At 39.8% G+C, this 21252-nt stretch overlaps 1 protein-coding gene across 13 annotated transcripts in view; it reads left to right on the plus strand.

Moving 5' to 3' along the window:
• CFAP20DC (CFAP20 domain containing) overlaps positions 1 to 21252 on the plus strand; it is a 238572-nt gene that overhangs the window by 166401 nt on the left and 50919 nt on the right. For 8 of the 13 annotated variants that reach the window (XM_040454584.1, XM_040454585.1, XM_040454586.1 and 5 more), the window contains 2 exons: positions 12396 to 12440; positions 13669 to 13872. In XM_040454584.1, the coding sequence (XP_040310518.1) occupies positions 12396 to 12440; positions 13669 to 13872 (249 nt within the window). Of the gene's footprint in view, positions 1 to 12391; positions 12441 to 13668; positions 13873 to 21252 lie in introns of those variants that run through there. The other 5 variants (XM_040454589.1, XM_040454595.1, XM_040454596.1 and 2 more) reach the window with 2 other exon arrangements.

The raw sequence follows: 21252 nt of genomic DNA on the forward strand, positions 1-21252 counted from the left end.
TGTGAATTCCTTAGGATTTTCTATATACAAGATCATGTCATTGCAAATAGAAATAGTTCTACTGCCTTTCTAATCTGGATGTCTTTTATTTCTTTCTTTCCTAATTGCCCCCACAAATGGATTTCATTTGAATGAAAAGCTTTCCTTCAAGATATTTAAGATTTAATACTTCAACTAGTATTTCCTAGTAGTGAATTCTAACAGAGATATGATAAGCTCAGTCAGACCTAGGAGGATTCTTACTGGTATGACTCAGAGGAAATGTATTTGATGCAAGAGAAAGTTTGGCAATTATCCTGGGGCTAGAAGTCCATCTAATCTTATATGAATGCAGGTATGAAATTCCCTTTGGTGGCTAGCATTGTAGTCCATAAATTTAGAGCGCTGACATGGATGGTGGTTTCTACCACCTAGGCTGGGTTTCTAACATAAAGGACTTCTAGGTGATGAATTATAGCTGTTCTGGTTCTACTTCTGGATAAGTGACAGCATCATCTCTTTTGTTGAGCACCTGTCAGGGCAGGTGTTCCCCCAGGTGCCAGAGATACACCAACCAAAACAGACAGGGGGCTTGTATCTGTTGGGAAACACAGACAATGAAGACATGAAGGCAAATACTCAAAGTCATCATACGCTATGATAAAGGTGCAGGAAGACCAAAACAAGGTGATGTAATAGAGAACAGGGTTGGCCAGAATGGTGGATACTTTATATACTACCTGACAAAGTAGGTGACAGTTGAGCTGAGATTAAAGTTTAAGATGAAGCTAGCCATGCAGAGAACCTAGGAATAATGTTTGGTATCAGGAACAGTGGGTGCAAAGCTCCCAAAATGGACATCTATGAGAAATAGTGGACAGTCTGGGACTATTTCTGGGACAGTCCCAGAAAGCTGGGACATAAGGTCAAGGGGAAAGTAGTAGAGGATGAGGGCAGAGAGGTACATAGGACTCAAATGATGTAAGGTCAGGAAGGCTATGGTGAGGAAGGTGGCCTTTATTCCAAATGCAGTGGGTTTGAAGCAAGGCAATGACGTGTACATTCAAAAACTTCCAGTTCACGGTGTCAAGATGGATGCAACAAGGCAGGAATAGAAGCAGGGAAAACAGTTGAGGCATTATTCTGATAGATCTGAGTGGAGATGAAGAAAATGGCAGATTCCTGGCATAATGGGGGGGCCAAAAGGAGGAGGAAACAGGCAGAATCAAGGATGATTCTCAGGTTTGTGTCCTGAATGACCAGGAGGATGGTCATGTAATTTACTGGGCTCTGGAAGACTGCGAGGAGACCTGAGCCATCCACTTAGCCATCAAGGTACTGCAATCAAGAATTCTAAGTGGACACCCCATCGAAAATCTGATCTCCCAAAGTGCCAACGAGAGGTGACTCTATGACAAGGGAAAATTAAAGGTTCTTACAAACGGAGATACATCCCCTGATACGACAGAGGACTAGTAATTCTTAAGGAACGCTTACTGAAATTGATTTGCTAACTACTTGGTAAACTTCTTCCTTCCAATGTTTTATTCATATTTAAATAGAGTTCCCTATTATTAAGTTCAAATATTTTTAATTAAGAAACAAGTACAGCCCTCTGGGTAATATCGCAACCATGCAGATAGCTGGTAATTAAACTTTTCCACATGTATAACTGCATTCAAACAGTTTTGAATGAATCATTTTAAACCTGTAAATGTCATTATGTGCATCTTTAAACAAACAAACAAAAAAAATGTATATAACAGGCTTTGTGTTTCCAGAAAAAGTTTGAGCTTATTGAAGAATGGTTATTGTCACAAGACAAAATATGCTACCAATTAAAAATTCAGGTATTCTTGGGCGCCTGGGTGGCTTGGTCGGTTAAGCGTCCGACTTCAGCTCAGGTCATGATCTCATGGTCCGTGAGTTCGAGTCCTGCGTCAGGCTCTGTGCTGACAGCTCAGAGCCTGGAGCCTGTTTCAGATTCTCTGTCTCCCTCTCTCTCTGCCCCTCCCCCATTCATGCTCTGTCTCTCTCTGTCTCAAAAATAAATAAACGTTAAAAAATTAAAAAAAAAATTCAGGTATTCTGTTTAGAAAAAAAAAACATGGCTTTTTATAAGGAAAAAAGTAAAATGAATCTCATATAATTTTTTAGTTTAATTTTCACATTTTCATTTTTAAAAAATCAAAACTGAATTGTGGAAGGACACTTTTAAAAGCCATGGTATAATTTTTTTGAATTGCCAAGCCAATTTCCTTTGGATAATGAAAAGGGATTACTTTCACTGCCTCCCTGATGAACTTGAGCCCATATTTTTTTTTTAAATAGAAGTTTACTGTCCTTTGCAATTTGTACTCTATAAACTTAGAGGAAAATGATTTTGTAAATTTTTAGAGCTTTCAAGCCACTGTTCCATTACATGAAGTTCTGCATTTTCTAGGGTATATAATAATACTCTTTGTTCAAAGGGAAGCCATCTGTCTCTTTGAATTTGCCACTCAAGTATGCCATTTGCAGCTGTCTTTCCAACAATACCCCATTGTTTAAAGAATTCATAAATGTCTTTCTGACCTCTGACTTTCTTCAGTTACAACAATATTCCATTGTTGCAAAACACCTGTTTTGGGGTCAGGTTGCTCTGTGTGTTGTAATTACGTCCATCATCCTGGCCCAACTATGCAGGTTCACCCGGTGACTCTCCCTCCTTCCAAGGCTTCCACTACAGGTGCCCACTGGCCTCATGCTTTCCTGGGCCACCTGATAGACAGCCTTCATCTTTGCCACCCTCAGGGACTTCCCCAAAGAGAATTCTATGCATGTCAATCTACATTTTCATTCTTCTGAGAGTCAAGAGCAGTAGACACTATGCCTCAGAGCACCTAGCTCAAATCAGACAGACCAGGATTTTAATTCTGGCTTTGCTTCTTTTAACTTATGTGGCCTTGGACACATTTCTTAACCTCCTTGAACCTCAGTTATCTCATCTATCTACTTGGAGAAAATAATACTTATTCCATAGGGTCATCATGAGTATTAAATGAGATAGTACATGTAGAACACTTAGTCCAAAATCCAAAAATATGCTTTCTTGTACCTATTTCTGAGTAGTTAGAAATGTAAACCAGTGTGCCTGGCATTCTAAAACAAACTTTTTCAAATTCAGTAGAATTCCAAAAACTAATTATTGGTACTATTCAATAAGTGATAGCTATATGTGCTTCTTGTCCTCTGTTAATAGTTGAATCAAGTGCTAACATAAGAATGAATTAATGGGTCACTTCTGCCAGGTAACATGTTGGTGTTTTCTCAATGTTCACCAAAGAGAGAAAAATATTTAGACGCAGAACCTGATGTCTCTCCAGTCATTCCCCAGAGAGTACCCTCTGTGCGCCTGCCTTGTTCCCAGAGCTGAATTATAGATGTGCAGCTTCGTGGTTGATGGAGTGAATTTAACTTGGACAGGACTAACAGCAGTTTTATAAACCATAGTGTTAGCCATGGTGAGAACACTTCATTCATTACATTGGACACTCCTACCAATTAATAGCCTTTGGAGAAGAGTGTGTTTTCCTGTTTTGTCCAAACTATACTCTCTCTCCTTGCCTCTGAAAAAAGAGTCATTATCTCAGTTTATCTGTCAATGCACTGCAGGGGGTATCACTGAAGCTACAGAATGTGATGCTTAAATAACATTGGTGCTACTAGTAAAAGGATTTGCATTAAGCATCGAGGTTTCCCAGGTGGAACTTGCTCCTAGCCCTCTGTCTTAATTTTTGAGTATCTTTTTCAGTCCAAATACTTGTGATGCTACAGAATAGTTTGTTCTTTTGAGTAAACAAACTCTTTGCATCTCATGTCCAATTTAATTGTGGACAAAACGGTCTAGAGTAGAAGTGTGTTTAAATAGTTAAAAATGGAAACGTGGACCAAAATTTGGGTGATGATATGAGATTGCAAAAGGAAGTAGGACATTTTAATATCTCCAGTTCTGAACAGCTAGGTATGCAAACAATGTGCCAGTTACTTCGGTGAAGAGGAGCAGTTTCAGATTCTCAGGAATTTCAGAAATGGTAGATAGAAAGACTGGGCAAAAATTAAGAGACTATCAGAAGTATGAATCGATGAAAACACATTAGTTGTTTAGCCAACACACTGTAACTTTTTACTGTCTGTTCTCTAATATTCTAATGCTAAGGTTAGCATCCTACTAGTCAAATGTTTATTGAAGAAATCTATCTTCTTTGATGGCTTAGTTTTCCTAATTTTAAAGGAGCAAGTCATTGCTTGCCATTTCCCGGTTTTATGGAAGAAGCCTCAGGCTGACGGTATTTCCTAGACACATTGAGATCAAGGTCTTTGATTCAAGAACCTTGTTTGCGACTTTAAGGTTTTGGGGTACATATTTGCTGTGTGCCAAGCCGTCTACAAGGTGCCCCAGACTTCCTGTCCAGTCTTCATCTCCCACCCTCACAAGAGGGCTTACTTATTCCTATTTGAGAGAACAGGAAGCAGAGAGGTTTTAGCTAGTTCACATCTAGTAGGTGACAAAGCAGAGTATCAAACCCTAGAACTTTGGCCAGAAAAGCTGGCTCACCTTCCACTACACTGCACCACCACCCCCAGAAAAAGGCCACTAGGAAAATTCTGTGGTCACGTGGCAACTTAACTTCCATTGGGACTTTAAGCTTTACAGTATTTTAATATGCAGAAGCATGCACAGATGTTGGTGTATCTGTCATTACTACAGTATAGCCAAACTGTTTGACATCTGAACTTAAAGTTATCATCTTCCCACTCTAGAAACATTGGTTGGTTTTGCTATTTTCGTTTCTATAAGCAGGCTCAGTAATTGTTTTCCTCCTGGTTCTTTAAATAATATTTTAAACTACCGTGTATTGAATGACTACTGTGCTTAGCCCATGTACAAAGCTACAGTTGCCTTACAGATGGCATATCCTTGAATATAATATAAAACGTGTTCCATTTAGCTTTACTAACTGCCTTCTAGTCTATAGTTGATTGTTAAACTCAAGAAGTACCTTGAACTCAGTAGATAGGTGCTAGAAAATTAGAAATTGTTTATCAACTTCCTTTAAGGTTATTAGAATTCAGCTATGATTGTCCGAGAATTCTTTCTGAAAATCAGCAAGCTGACTTCCAAGGCAAAATGGATAGAAGTATATTGTATGGAAGTCGTGGATTAAAAGGGTATTCTATACAAATTTAGCCCATCGATATAAGCATCATTTTAAAAAAATACTTTGGTGCAGGGTGACTGGGCGGCTCAGTCAGTTGAGCGACCAACTCTTAGTTGCTACTCAGGTCATGATCTCACGGTTCATGAGTTCGAGCCCCACATTGGGCTCCGCTCTGATAGTGCAGAGCCTGCTTGGGATTCTCTCTCTCTCCCTCTCTTTCTCTGCCTCTTCCCTGCTTTCTGTCTCTCTCAAAATAAATAAATAAACTTAAAAAAACAATTAAAAAATACTTTCATGCCCTCTACCCACCCCACCCCCGCCCCGCCAAAGAGAGCTATATATATGACATACAAAGCAACCTCTTTGCAAGGACTTTTGCCACTATTGCATTTAAATTACCTGAGAATTCTCTACCTGAGACATTTCTAAGGGGTTAGTATGCATAGATGATGAAGTACAAATTGAGTCAGGGGTTTTGAAGTGTCTCCAGGTTACAAGCCAAAATGTTTGTGACAGACATTGGTCTGGTTAAGCCTAGGTCAACATGAATGCCATTGACAAAACACAGTCTAGATTCTGACCAGTTGTTTCTTTTAAATAACCCGCCTTCTGATGTCTGCTGTGTTCAGTTGGTAGGTCATCCCTTCGATTTAGCAAAGTTTTTCAAGTTACGCCGTGGCCTGCTCTTTACATTTTGATTTACCCCTTTGCATGGTGAAGACATATGCCAAAAGCTACCATATATTGTGAAAGAGCTATTTGCTCATGTATCTGTCACTTGCAGCTCATCTCTGAGGCTTCTGTCTTCCCTTCATTCTTATCTTTAGTGGGTCTGCATCCCCAGTGAATCAGGGCAAACTCTTGTGTGGGATACATGCTCAGGACTTTGAAACCAGTCTTCAGGGGGTGCTAGTTGGTGAAGAGATGCCTGAACACTAATTTACCACCAGCTATTATTTAAAACATCAATGTAGACATTAAACACTGTCTGCCAATAGCAATAGAGAGGAGATTAATCTTCATAATAAAATGCTAATTAAACTTCAAAATTAGCTTTGGAAAATAGATTTCTACTACTTTTCTTGCTATTTTGTTGGGTTCCAAAACTTTCTAGTGATAACTTCAAAACTCTTAATAATACACATTTGAACCTACCAGTGATACTGACCCTTCAGCATTTACAAAATCCCTTTTTTTTCTTTTTTTTTTTTTTTTTTTTTTTTTTTTTTTTTTTTTTTTTTTTGCCCCAGCTAAGACAGTGCAGAATAAAGTGTGAGTGATTAACAACTAATTACTTCCTAGGAAATCTTTTTTGAATCTTGGACTTCTTTGCCAGCTTTGGTCATGGAGAAGTACATATATCCTAAGTGCCTACTTTGATGAATTTCCACCAACTGAACAAAATCCACGTGACCACCATCCAGATCAAGAAACAGCACAATGCCAACACACCAGGAGCCCCTCCCTCCTTGTCACTATCCCTTTCTGCCACTATCCCTTCAGATTTTCCTCCAAATCCCCGTACTGGTTTTACCAGTCTCTATCCTCTTGTGCCTGGTTTCTTAGCATTTCTTTTGTGAGATTCAGTGTATCACTTATTTCATTGTTATGTAGTGTCCTACTGTGCCACTATCATACCACTTATTTATCCATTCTTTTGATGAGAGCTACTGAGAATATGCCTTTTTTCTTTCTTTTTTCTAAATTCATTATTGACATATGGTTGACATACAATGCATTAGTTACAGGTGTATGATAGAGATTTGACAGTTCTATACATTATTCAATGTTCACCATGGCAAACGTAGTCACCATAAAACGTTATTATAATATTATTGACCATATTCCCTAGGTTGTACCTTTCATCTCCATGACTTACTTATTTCATGACTGGAAGTCAATACCTCTTAACCCCCATCACCTATTTCACCCATCCCCCACTCACCTCCCCTCTGGTAACCATCAGTTTCTTCTCCCTATTTGCTCGTTTGTTCGTTTGTTTTCTCTTTTAGATTCCACATGAGCGAAATCAAATGGTATTTGTCTTTCTCTGTCTGACTTATTTCACTTAGCATAATGCTCTCTAGGTCCATCCATGTTGTTGCAAGATTTCATTCTTTTTTATGGCTAATATTCCTGTGTGTATGTCTATGTGTGTGTGTATGTGTGTGTATCACATCTTCTTTATCCGTTTGTCTTTCAGTGGACACTTGGGCTGCTTCCATAATTTGACTATTGTAAATAATGCTACAGTAAACATAGGGGTGCATATATCTTTTCCAATTTGTATTTTTGATAAATAAACATTAAAAAATTTCAAATTAGTGTTTTTGTTTTCTTTAGTAAGAAAATGGTATGACAATTCCTTAAAAATAAAAAATAGATGGGGCACCTGGGTGGCTCAGTTGGTTAAGCATCCGACTTCATCCCAGGTCATGATCTCACGGCTGGTGAGTTCGAGCCCCGCGTCAGGCTCTGCGCTGACAGCTCGGAGCTTGGAGCCTGCTTCGGATTCTGTGTCTCCCTCTCTCTCTGCCCCTCCCTAGCTCGCTCTCTCTCTCTCTCTCTCTCTCTCTCTGTGTCAAAAATAAATAAACTTTAAAAATAATAATAATGACTAAATAATAGAGATATCATATAATCCAATAAGAATATGTCCTTTGATAGAATCATAGACTTTTTTTTTTATTTTTTTAACGTTTATTTTTGAGACAGGGAGAGACAGCATGAACGGGGGAGGGTCAGAGAGAGAGGGAGACACAGAATTTGAAACAGGCTCCAGGCTCAGAGCTGTCAGCACAGAGCCCGACGCGGGGCTCAAACTCACGGACCGTGAGATCATGACCTGAGCTGAAGTCGGATGCTTAACCGACTGAGCCACCCAGGCGCCTCTAGAATCATAGACTTTTAATAAACTTGGGTAGGGCAGTGGAAGCCATTTGGTCATAAAAGGTTTAGATTAAATTCTAGGCATTTCCATCCTTGTTCTTTTGGAACTCAATTTCCAATTTCATTTCTGAAACAGTATGTCTAAGTATTTCTAGTGTATTTAATGCTTTTTATGAACATAAGCTCGATACTTCTAGCTTGCCGTATGTTTTCCTGCCTGATGGTTAGAATATGCTGCTGTATCACCCTTCTTATCCTTTGAGGTCCAGCTTAGAGACCATCTCCTCCATGAAGCTTGACCAATCCTACAAGAAGTGACTTCTGTCTTTTCTGAAATGCCAGACTGGTGTAACTCCTTTCCTCACATTGCCTTTCACATTATATTCTGCTCTAATAGGCACAGTCCCTTTGTAGTAGTAGTTTTTGTATCTTGGTATAGCTTAAAAGAATACAAAGAGCCAGGGATAGTTTGGTAGACCTTTCATTAAGAGTTTTTTACAACATGATGTTCCGTATGCTGTGGGTTCAGGCACTGTTACAATGCAGACCTGATTCAGAAAGAGAGTCTTGGAGATTTTATCGGTTCCAGAATGAGAATAACGGCCCAATTTTCTCCCAATTTTATTACTCTCCCATCCATATAGAATGGAATGAGTTTCTTCACCTGATCTTATTAACCCAGGGCCGTGTCTCATTTTGGCTCTACACCACCATTGTGAACTTAACCTTAGAACTTAGAACAGTTCAGTAAAATGAGCTCTTATCTGAGGCTCACAACATTCTATAGGCACGTGTTTGATCAATTAAGCTCTTCTGCCTTACTAGCTTGAGAAGAGAGATTAGGTGAAGGGCATCAAGTTATAAGCTTATTTTTGTTGTGTTTTATTATTTTGCTGGAATTATCAATTTTCCTTTTGATCATGATTAAGACTCTGATTAATACTACATTCAGGTGTATGCTACCTTATTTTATGTTCATTTTTTTCTAGCTCTTGATTTCCTTACTAGATTCTAAGGGGCCACATCTCATTTGTCTTTGTGGCTTCACTGTGTTAGGCTTCTAAAAATGTCTGAAGGAAGATCAATGAAAATGAGTGGCTTGAATGGCTTCACGAGGGAAAGACTTGCCTGGGAATCTGAGCACAGCAGAATTGTATATAGCCTTGAGCCCATTACCTCCTTCCTGAAACAAATCTGACTGATATATCAATGTCCCCCTTCTTTCCTCCAAGGATATTTTGAGGCAAAATTGGGTTATACATAACATCTTGAGCCTTTCAGAGATAGAATTAGATAAGGCACTTGCCTCTCAAGCGTTGTATAATTTAGTTAGATAGTGTCTTGTGCTTGAGTCCCCTTTCATGTGAAGACTTTATTGCAAGACTTCTTTCAAAAAAAAAAAATATATATATATATACATATGAATAAATGATTCAGCCTTTCTGATAATTTTGAAATGGTTTAAGAGATTACAAATCAAGAATGTATCAGGAGACTAAGTTAATTACCTGTCTCTGCCACCAGTTGCTCTATTCATGACCCTGGAGAACGTCACTTCTTTCTCTGCTCATCTTTGGCTGCCTTTTCCAGGGTGTTGTCAGAACACGTTTTACTAGTGTATGAAATAAAATCATGGAAATTCAGAGTGCATAGCATCAACAGTTCCTGGCCCACAATAGGGTCTCAGTATTTGTAGAGTAAATGAATGAATGAATCAATTGGTCCATTTCCACCACTGCAGATTACTGCAATATTCCCAGCAGGTGTCATTTCCCCAGCCTCCGCTTTAGTACTTCCGGTGGTAGAGAGAGCTCACTCCCTCTGAAGGCCACTCATTCCCTTTGTCAACAAATTTAATTACTATCCAGTGTCACCTTGGACCCCTGTGAGGTGTCTTCCAATTCTGCTGGGCAGTTAGTCATTGCTGTACTGCATTCCTCAAGCATCTTAGTCATATCTCTGTTGTAGTATTGATCCCAGTACATATAATACCCTGATTTATAATGCCTGTTATGTCTCCCGTTTCTCATCTATGAGCTCCATGAGGACAGAGGTGTGTCTTATTTTCTTTATACTCCCAGCTCCTGGCATAGTACAGAATAGATGAACTCCCACTGGGTGGAGGGGGGAGAGGAAAGAACAGTAATAACAGGAAGCGTATGTATTGATTGCCAACTCTGTGGTCCTCAAGAAGGAGGTACTCACCCAAGATGTACACCAAAAATGATCCATTGGGATCATTGAAGGAGAAAATTTTTGAGCTATTTCCATTTTTGTTAAGCTCCACCATTTTATATATGTTTTATACTATGCATACTAGTTTAATATAGCTATACATGTGGCAGACAGTCTCTCCTATGCTGTCCTGCCCACCACTCCCTGTGGTATATTCAATAAACTCCTATCTCTTTAAAAAAATACATACATACATATATATATATATGTACACACATTGTTTAATTTATAAATAATCATATATTAGAAGGTACATACTCAAACATTTTTTCATAGAGGTACAAAGCCTAAGTTTGGGGGCCCTTAGTGTAGCTGTTTGTCAGATACTACGCTAAGCATTTTACATACATTACTTCATTCAGCCCAGTGAAAATCACATAAGGAATACATGAGGTATATATGAGGTATGCATGAGGTATCCATTTTACAGATGAAGAAACTGAGGAAGGGAGAGGTTAGGTAATTTGCCCAGTCACATCAAGCTGCTAACCAATGGAACTGGGGCCCAGACTCAGATCTGTCAGGCTTAACCACTGCCCATTGTCTCTTGGTTTTCTGCTCTAATACCTATGGTTGTACCTGAGGCACAGTACAGGTTTGTGGATTAAATAAATAAAAGGAATGGATGAATTAATCACACTGAGTACATATTAAAGCTTTCTCAAGAAAGATGAAAACAGAATTTCCTTTCTCACTGTAAAAGTGTGTGTTAGCAATGACAAGCCACTTAACATGCTTAGGTGACACATTAGAATCTTTCATTCCATTTTTGTTTTCCTTTTTTCTTTTTTTTCCTTTTTTTTTTTGACAGAAAAACTGAAGCAAAGCACAGCAAGTCGCAATGTTCACTGTTGAGCCCACAGTCAAGCTGTGAGTCTAGTTTTCACATCTGAGTACTGAACTACCTTGTTTTTATTGAGATATAATTCATATACCATAAAAGTCAGCCTCCTAAAGAGTACAGTTCAGTTTGTAGCATATTCACGAGATTCTGTAACCATGTAATTTTAGAACATTTGCATCCCCCACAAAAGACACTGTATACCCATTGGCAGTCGCTCCCCATTCCAGACCTCTCAGCCCTGGGCAACAGCCCATCTGCTTTCTGTCTCTATGGATAGGCCTGTTCTGAACATCTCATACAAATGGAATCATACAATCTGTGACCTTTTGTCTGCAGTTTCTTTCACTTAGCAGAATATTTTCAGGGTTCATCCATGTTGTAGCACATGTCAGTATTTCATGACCCTTCATGGGTAAATTACATTCCATTGTGTGGATAAGCAAAACTCTACTCATCAGGTGATGGACATTTGGTTGTTTCCACTTTTTGGCTATTGTGAATAGTGCTGCTGTGAGCTTTGGTGTTCAAGTTTTTGTATGAACATCTGTTTTCATTTCTCTTGCGTATGTACCCAGGAGTGAATTACTGGGCCATGTGGCCCATGTTTAACATTTTGAGGAACCACCTAACTGTTTTCCAAAGTGGTGGCATCATTTTACATTCCCACCGGCAACTCGTGAGGATTCCAATTTCTTTGCATCCTCACCAACACTTGTTACTGTCCAACTGTGTATAATGACAGCCCTAATGGGTATGAATGGTGTTTCATTGCGGTGCTGATTTGTATTTCTCTAATGACAGTGATGCTGAGCATCTTTTCTTATGTTTATTGTTCCCCCAACTATTTCCTCTACATTTAAGTTATTTCTGTTTCTCTTTTGTTTTAGTATTTTTCATTAGAAAAAACACTCATTAGATACTCATTAGAGTATAAATTTTTTTCTTCTTGTGATACCTGTTTTGTCTCAAGAACTCTCAAAACATATTAAATACTCATGGAATCTCCTATTAGAGATTGCATGGTCTCTCAGGGTGCCAGGCTGCTGCAGCCACAAATTATAAAAATTTAAATGAGTTTCCACTAGCAACTTTCCAGAAAATGTCTACATCACATTATTAGATCACAAGCTTTCATAATCCCCTAGTTATGATAATGACAGTACTTTATTTAAAACTTTTTAATGTCGTAGAAACACAAGAATTTTTTAAATTATATTTCCTTAATTTTTTACGTCCCTATGAGGCAGAAAAGAAGAGAAGACAGTAGCTGTCTCAAAGAGTCCTCCGAGAAAGTAAGTATAGAGGTTTGAGTATCTAAAAAATTCTAGTGTGTCATGAAACCTTTTTGAGCACAACCAGTGTTTGCAGATGGGCAAGAAAATTCCAAGATTGTTTTTAAGTTATATGGCAGTCCCGGATGTAAATCAGTACTCACAAGTGATGCTAACATTTTAGCGATGTTAAAATTAACCTTTGCCATCAAACTTGGTTTTAGACCATAGAGAAAGAAAGGTTTTTGAAAATTCCATATGACAGTTTCTTCCCTGTACGTTGAAAGAATATTTCCATTAGCCTCTAAAGATTTGTAGTAGTATTCTTGGGGAGAAATATACCGGACAGATTACATGCGTATATATATATATACATATATATATGTATATATATATATATGCATGTAATCTGTATCACATATATATAGTATTATATATATGTATATATATAGTAAAGTCCCGTTCAGTGTGTTTGTTATAACTATGATGTCTTTATGGCTTTCAGAACTTACTTGTTCCCATCTTAAGATTATATTTTATTTGGTGGCTTTTATTAGCATCAGTCATTCTCAATCTTTACTGAAAGTTGAATGTATTTGGTCATAATGTTTACAGTGATGAAATTCATCAGTATTCTTGTAAACTGGATCTTCACCTGGAAAGTGATTTTTCTTTTTAAAAAAAAACTTTTTGAGTTTTTTTGTAGTCAAACACTGGTCAAGCGCCAGACATGAGAAATACAATGAGTGTAAGGCAATGGTGTTTGCCTTTGTAGAGCCTGTAGACCACCTGTGAATCCCATAAATGATTGCATAACTGCAATTGTGATAAATGCTAAAAAATGAGCACCTTATGATTCCATGAGAGCACTTACTGTGGAGGGGCTGACCCAGTTTGTGTTTGTCCTAAAAGGCTTCCCTGGAAGATGACACAATTTGGGACCCAAAGGGCACCTAGGAGTTAGCCAGTACGTGGGGCACACAGGCTAGCATGTGCATAGGCACTAAGGCAGACATGAGTTTGATGCTCTTGAGGACTTTAATGTGGCTGATGTGCTGGGAGCAAACAAACAAAGTGAGGCAGGTGGGGTAGGCATTGTATAAGGGCACTTTAAGGGTCAGGGCATCAGTCAGTGGAGAGCCCTTGAAAGGGATTAAGGCTGTAGAGTAACATCTGTTGGTAGTGAATAGAATAAATTAAGAATGGCCAAGTAACCCTTTGCTCTGTCCCTTTCTTCTCTCTTGGTCAGGAATATGACTGGAGGAACTATCAGCCCAGCCAGATGAGTGAATCTGAGTTGCAAATGCTGGCCAGCCTGCGGCGGCAACAGAATGAAGAACTGGAGGATATGGGGGCTTCCCATGGCCTGAGTGCTTCCCAGGTGGACAACTGTAATGTCAGCATTAGCACCAGCAGTGACGACACAACCACCTGGAACTCCTGCCTGCCACCTGTGAGTCTAGGGATTTGCATCTTTGTTTATTGCCTTAATGGCAAGCAAGCTTCTTTCTAACAAAGCCCAGCCTTGCCTGGGAAAACTAGGGCCAGCATGAGAACACTCCCCATGAGAAATATTTAGAGCCCATTCAGGAGTGCCTGGCTGACTCAGTCAGTAGAACATGCCATTCTTAATCTCGAGGTTGTAAGTTCAAGCCCCAGGTCAGATGTAGAGATTACTTAAAAATAAAAATTATTAAAAAAAAAAAAGGAAAATATTCAGAGCCCATTCTAGGTCTGTCTTTTCTTAAATTGTCTTACCTTCAGGTAATTGTATGGTGATATATACAAACATACATTGAAAGCAAAAAAGAGTAATTTTACTGTCAATTGTGGGTATCTCACTGTATCCCCAGCTCCTAGCACAAGCCCTGGCACACAGAAGAGAGTCGATATTTGTTAAATGAATGTTTATTAAGTAAATGAAAAAGAAGGATGTTTACTCCTCCCTGTGTCTAAGCGCCATGGTAGGCATTGCAGATGCTTCAGCAGCTTGTATTTTCCCGTACGTTTATACAGTTAAAGCCCTTTTAAACATGGCCCACCATCCTCACTATAGGCCAGCCAAGGAGCTGGATCAGGTCAGGGCCTTCCCATTCTTCAGGTGAAGAAACTAACCTATCCTGGGTCCAAGCTTCCACACCTGGTGAGTGGTGGAACCAGAGAAGAACCCAGTGTTTTGACTCCATCCACTTTCCCCAATACTGTCCTCAAGGATCTTAAGGCTGAATTGGAAGGACAAAGCAGAAGCACTGACAGAACAGTCCTATACAGCTTTAAAAACACCATAAGGCAGAATAATAAAATCAGTATTATTATAATAGTGGTAATTAGAGCTACCATTTCTTTAAGTACCTAGAGACATTTTAAGACCTCCATTGGCCCAAGGAAATTTACTTGTAGTTTACTTATATTTACATATAAGGTCACATTCAACGTCAGATCAAACATTAAAATACACTGTGATCCAACAATAAATACAACTTTTTTACTATACAGTTTTTGAAAGGGAATATAAAACTGAGTAACTGATTTATATTTATATAAAATTATATAAAGGTTGAGTTCAAGTGTAGTTGACAGTGGATAACATATGTTTTAAGTATTGAATTAAATATTCATTAATTTTGCGATTTTCCTTCCAAGAAATTTTTTTTCCCAAGTCTCCAGCATCTTTGTAGGTCTTAGAAATCTCAGATGCTCTGGCACTAGGCCTTACATGTGTTATCTAATCCATTCATTACTGCTGTCCTGTGTGGTAAATGCTGTTGAGTTCCCATTTCCAGATGGGAAAATTGAGACTCTTGAGTGAAATGATTCAGCCTTAGCTTGGCAGGACTCCTGAGTCTGAGTTTCTAACCACCATGATAAAGTGACTTCTCAATGTGGGACTTAATTTGCCAAATAAGTGCTACATCCAGCAGAAGGTGAGATTTTTGCTCTGGAGAGTACTTAACAAGTCTTCATGGAGGACGAATTCAGACTGGCTCTAACAAGACTTGGGGGCAGGCTTCTCTTGCCTTAGTTATATTTTCATTAAACTGAATGATCAGGCCTGTGTAACTCCTCCAGCAGCCTTGGTACCAAAGAGTATCTACCCCTCCCCCCCCCAAAGAAAAATATTTCTGTGTGCTGGTTACTCAGAGTATCCTTGGAGCCAGAGCTAAGAACATAAGAATAAGTTGCAGGGGCTCCTAGGTGGCTCAGTCGGTTAAATGTCCAACTCTTTTTTTATTTATTTTTTTTTTTAACGTTTATTTATTTTTGAGACGGAGAGAGACAGAGCATGAACGGGGGAGGAGCAGAGAGAGAGGGAGACACAGAATCGGAAGCAGGCTCCAGGCTCTGAGGCATTAGCCCAGAGCCCGACGCGGGGCTCGAACTCACGGACCGTGAGATCGTGACCTGAGCTGAAGTCGGAGGCTTAACCGGCTGAGCCACCCAGGCGCCCCAAAATGTCCAACTCTTAATCTCACCTCAGGTCATGATCTCACAGTTGGTGGGATCAAGCCCCTCGTCAGGCTCTGTGCTGACAGCATGGAGCCTGCTTGGGATTCTCTCTCTCCCTCTCTCTCTGCCCCTCCCCAACTTGTGTGTGCACTTGCATGCACCCATGCTCTCTCTTTCTCTCTCAAAATAAATAAATAAACTTAAAAAAAAAAGAAGTTGCAGACTTTTGCCAATATAATTTAGAATGGAATTGAAATATGTCCTTTCTTATAAAATAATCCTTAGCAGTCATTTAAATGGAAAGTAAGAAAAAGAACAGTGGCCCCCTAAACAAGCTCTTTCTGTCGTGAAGTAACTTGGAGACCAGCATTACAAAGGGCAAACTGAGGAATGATTATTTATGGACTGAAAAGGCTGAGCTCTTGGTTGCCCTGGATACGGTGTTCTCATCCCTGTCCTGTTCTGGCAAGGACTGAAGTCCTCATGCACAACAACTGCTCCGCTCTAAAAGTGCGTGGCCAAAAATAACATCGTTGGTAATGAACTTAATAACCCCTCCATTTGACCAAATGAGAAATTGAAAATAGTCTATTTTTTAGACAGAGAAAATAATTGAAAAGCCTACCTTTGGTATTCATAAGATATGTTTATTATTGCGTCAAATTCAGCCTATTTCAATATTGGAACTATCACCAAATGGAAAATTGCATTTCTTAATGAACACTGCATCTTGTTGTTCATACAGTTTAAATAGAGCAGTTTGCAAGAACCATTGTGGTCTGTCTGAGAGCTCATGCCTTTCCCTTTAGAAGTTGTACAGGGAGGGTGAAAAAGAAGAACAAACTCATAACTTGATCATGATGGTCTCCTGCTTTTTGTGTATCTCAATGGCGCCACCATCCACACTGGCACTCAAACCAGAAATGTGGAGGACACCTCCACTTCTCCCACCCCTTCATTTCCAAATCCCCTCACCACCTAACACCATAGCTTTGGCACTTTATTTTCATCCACATTCCTTCCATAGTCTCCTGGTTACCTCTCTGCCTCCAGGCCAGGCACCACAGCCTGATGGTGAGGAGCCTCTGCTCTGAGAACAAATTGCCAGGGTTCAAATCCCAAGCTGTGACCTTGTAAAGCACTTGGCACTGTATCTGAGGCATAATAAGCATTTGGTAAATTAAAGTTAGTTGTCATTATTATCTTTATTATTCACACTAGTGATCTTCCTAAAGCCCAGATCTAATCTTATCTCTTCCCTGCATAAAGCCTTTCCTAGCTTCCCATTGCCTCTTTGTTTAGGCAAAATACAAGACCCCCCATGATCTGAGACCTGCCCCACTCCCTGGGCTCATCTCTCACTGTTCCTCAGCTTTCGTTCCACACTTTTGGTCCAAGTTATAACTTCCAGAACACACTCTGCACACATCCTTGTACCTCATACCTGATTATCTCTTCAGACTTAACTCTAAAGCCTGCTGTAGCTTCGTGAGGCCTCATTGTAAGAGACCTTCCTTTCTGCTACTAACAGACAGGAATATCTCCATTACACTCTTGTTCCCGAACCCAAGTTCACCTGCCCATCACCTGAAAGATCATTACTGGAGAGATGAGTTTGGATTGGAAAGGGTAGGGGCACCTGGGTGGCTCAGCTGGTTAAGCATTTGATTCTTGATCTCAGCTCAAGTCTTTGAGCCCCACGTTGAGCCCATGTTGGGCCCTGCATTGGACGTGAAAGCCTACTTAAAAAAAAAAAAAAAAAAAAAAAAGGAAAGGAAAGGAAAGGAGTTTGAGCTTTATTCAGGAGGCCAGCAGGCAGACCCTTGGCCAAAGGGCAACTCCAAGGTTTCTGCATGGCCCAGGAGTTTTTAAAGGAGTTTAGGGTAGTTAATCAGCAGAGTGAGTGCGGTGGCCAGTAACATCTGTTGATCACACGCAGACTCGATGGTGCCAGCTACAGACATTCTCTCAGGGCTCAGGGGTTGTGTGAGGGGGTCCAATTCTTGTTTCGTGATGCACAGAAGCACTGTTCTTTCCACAAAGGAGGGCAAGTTCTACAGCTACACAGAGGGAGGTCAGTAAAATCTTTTGTGTGACCTGAAAAAGAAAAACATTTTGCCAAAATTTGCTGGGCTAGTCGGAAAGCCAAGGTGACTTCAGACAGACTTGCTGGCCTCTGTGGTCTGGGAAAGTTCTGGTCCTTCACTCCTCAAGACCAGTGGTCTGCAAATCTCAAAGAAAGTATGTTAGTTCTGTTACAGATCAGGGGCCTTCAGGCAGCAAGTAAGGAGTGTGTTAACTTGAAGCAGCCCTTAAGACCAGCTAGAGTGCTGTTATACTCTCACCTCAACCTAGCTTATCTGTCCCACATTAATTCATTCCACATACTTGTTTTTTGCTTTGGCTTTTGTTTTTGAGTGGTACAGTATGCTGTGAACTGTGCTGGGGATACAAATAAGGCTTGACCCAGCCTTGAGATGTTCACTGGGTTGGAGGGAGGTAGAGAGTAAACAGCTACCCATAAGTCGGGGCAGTAGTGATAAGAGAATAAAGAGTTCTATAATAGATACAGAAGAGAGGCCCACATCAGAGGGAACAATTAATTCTACCTGTTTCACAGAGAAGACTACAGTTAAGCCAGAGTTGAAGAATGAGTGCATGCTCACCATGTGGAAAGAGGGGGAAAGGAATTCCGAGTTCTGAAAAGGAACAGAATTGCATCTATGGACGTGAGGGTGGAGTCTCTCCTTTAACAGGATAACCTCTTTGTTTCTCCGTCACCTTAAACAGAACTCTTTGCTTATCCCACCATCACTACCAACCCCTACCCAGCAGATACACAGAACTCCCCCATACTTTGGCTACACTGCGCAGCTTGCACAGATCATGCGATGCCCTTGTCCAGATCATGTCAATCATGTCATTGCTCATCATGCTTTTCCCTATGCCTGGAGACCCTCCACCCCTCTCCTCTACCTGGAGCACCCCTTGTCTTCCAAGGCCCAACTCAAACATAACTGCTTCATGACACCCTCTTTGACCCTCAACCACCCTGCACAGATTTATTTGCTTCCTTCTGTGGGTTCCCATTATCTTCAGGCTCGGTGTTAGCATTTACCACATCAGGGAACCATTGTTAGCAGTGTGCCCCAGGCCTGGTTGTGAGTTCTTGGAAGGCAGGACCGTGCTGAGCCCAGTGCCTGGCATGAGGTCACCTTCAATCACTGGTCACAGATTGAATGAATAAACCAGAAGTATTAAAAGGTTCTCCTTTTTTACTCTACAATAGCATAATTTTCATCAAAATTCCAAAATAAACATCAACTTGGCTTTGCTTAAATAAACCCTGACCAATGCAGGTAATATTTTACATTCAAGTTTGATAAATGGATATTAAATACACAAAGGAAAGAAATCTCTCAGGGCTTGATGACCAATGGTTTAAAAAGGAGATTTAAGCAGGTCACATTCAATTTAGCATCTTTACGTAACTACTTCACACACTGCAGTCTGAAACCCAAAAGCCTATGCAAAGTAAAATGAAGAGTCTTTAGCAAAATCTATTGTGTTTACTACCAGTTTTGATTCCTCTGCTTTTCTCAGCATCTGTACAGTTCAGAGTAATATGTACTGTTTAAAAGGTGTTTAGACATAATAAATTAGTCATTTAAAAGTGTAATTAAATGTAACCATATTTCTCATAGCAAATTGGCTTTTGTAGGCATCTTTTGCTAAATAAATCAAGCCTACTGAGAAATCCATTGGCCTTTGACAGACAAATTTTTCAAAGTTTCTAACTTAGAACCAAATTCAATTAAAACAATACTTTACAACTTCTGTGGAAACCAGGCTACAAGTAATCAATTTTGGAGGGTTTCCGTTAGGAGTAGCTCTCATGAGATTTATTTAAAAACTTGGCTCTGGGAAGCCTTAGGAAGGGAGTTAGGAGTTGCTTATGATGGATTCTTAAATGAATTTTATTTTGGTGAGGGCTTTTGATTGACAATAGCATAAAACCGTGTCATAGGTAGGTGGGTATGTGTATGGTTTCTTTTTAAGGAAAAAGAGTAGCTATTAATGGTAGCAGCTTCTTGCCAAAAGAATGTAGACCCTGCATCAGCCAACCTGAGCTCAGATCCCAGCTCTTCCATTTACTGGCACGATCGCCTGTAAACTTAGGAGTAGTAAAAGGGCTTCATTTTATTGGCGTGGTGAGAACTGAATGGGTGTGGGGAATGCACATGCCCAGTGCCTAGCAGAGTACACGCACAGCTCTTACCTGCTGCTCCCCCAAAGTTATTCTCCTCAAAGGGCCACCTGAGTGATCAGAAAAGATTTCTAGGACATTTCCCTTTTTCGTGACCGCTGAGGGCTCTAAGGATAGGTAGAGGTTCTACTATGCTTGTTTGGATGTGAGCTTAACCACTGAAATCCAGACTTACCCCTCAGAGCTTTACAAATAAACCCTTCGTTATTTTATTATTTCACTCTTTCATTATTTCTCTGTCCTGCCTTTACCCTAGATTCAAGAAAAGCGTTCCTCATGTGCATGCTACCCTGTAGGCAGATACCCTAAAGCCATCATTCCTTCAAGTTAAGAATTCCCATAATCTAATATCAAGCACATAACTCTCCTCAGCTTGTTTAAAAAAAAAAAAAAAAAAAAAAAAAACGCTCATCGCATGCATCCATCAACATGGCACATTGCAGAGCATACTATTTGGAGAAACCAGGCAAAATGCACTTAATAAAATTACAAGCATATGGTGAGGTTCTCAGACAAGTTATTTATGGTCTTGATTAACCTTGCAACATTTTTGCCATTTTCATAGGTTTTACATAACAACATGAAAATATTGTCTTTACCTTTTAACATGGCAGGATTATCTTATCTCCTGTTCTTTTATTTAGCCTTCTCTTCTCTCCCTCACCCCAGAATTTCTAGCAGCTTGATCATGGGGAAGCAAAGCTTCTTGTGCTCCTGGCAAGTTTTAGGAATTTGGGTTTTCCTGACACTAGTGCATAGCAACAGCGCCACCAAAAGGACCAGGGCCTGCGTTTCTAGGATCTGTTCCATTTCTTTGCTCATCAGCATATCAGCGTTTTACGTAATGATTGCTCGCTGTTACGTGTCCAATATATAATATATTGGCATTTCAGGTTCTTTATACTTAATAGCTCTTAATTTGTTCTGATCTACACATTCATTAACTTCTCAATTCTCTTTGGGTGTAATGAGTTTTCTTTTAATTCTCCTGAACTAAAAAAGGTAAGGAGTCGGTTGTGCTAAGCTGCAGATAAATCTGATGAGCAGATGTTCTTATACCACTATAGAAATGATATATGAAAACTGATATTGGAGTCAGTGTAACACTGAAATGTGTGA

The sequence above is a fragment of the Herpailurus yagouaroundi genome, unplaced genomic scaffold (genome assembly GCF_014898765.1).
Source record: "Herpailurus yagouaroundi ecotype Mexico unplaced genomic scaffold, PumYag 213, whole genome shotgun sequence".
Lineage (NCBI taxonomy): Eukaryota > Metazoa > Chordata > Mammalia > Carnivora > Felidae > Herpailurus > Herpailurus yagouaroundi.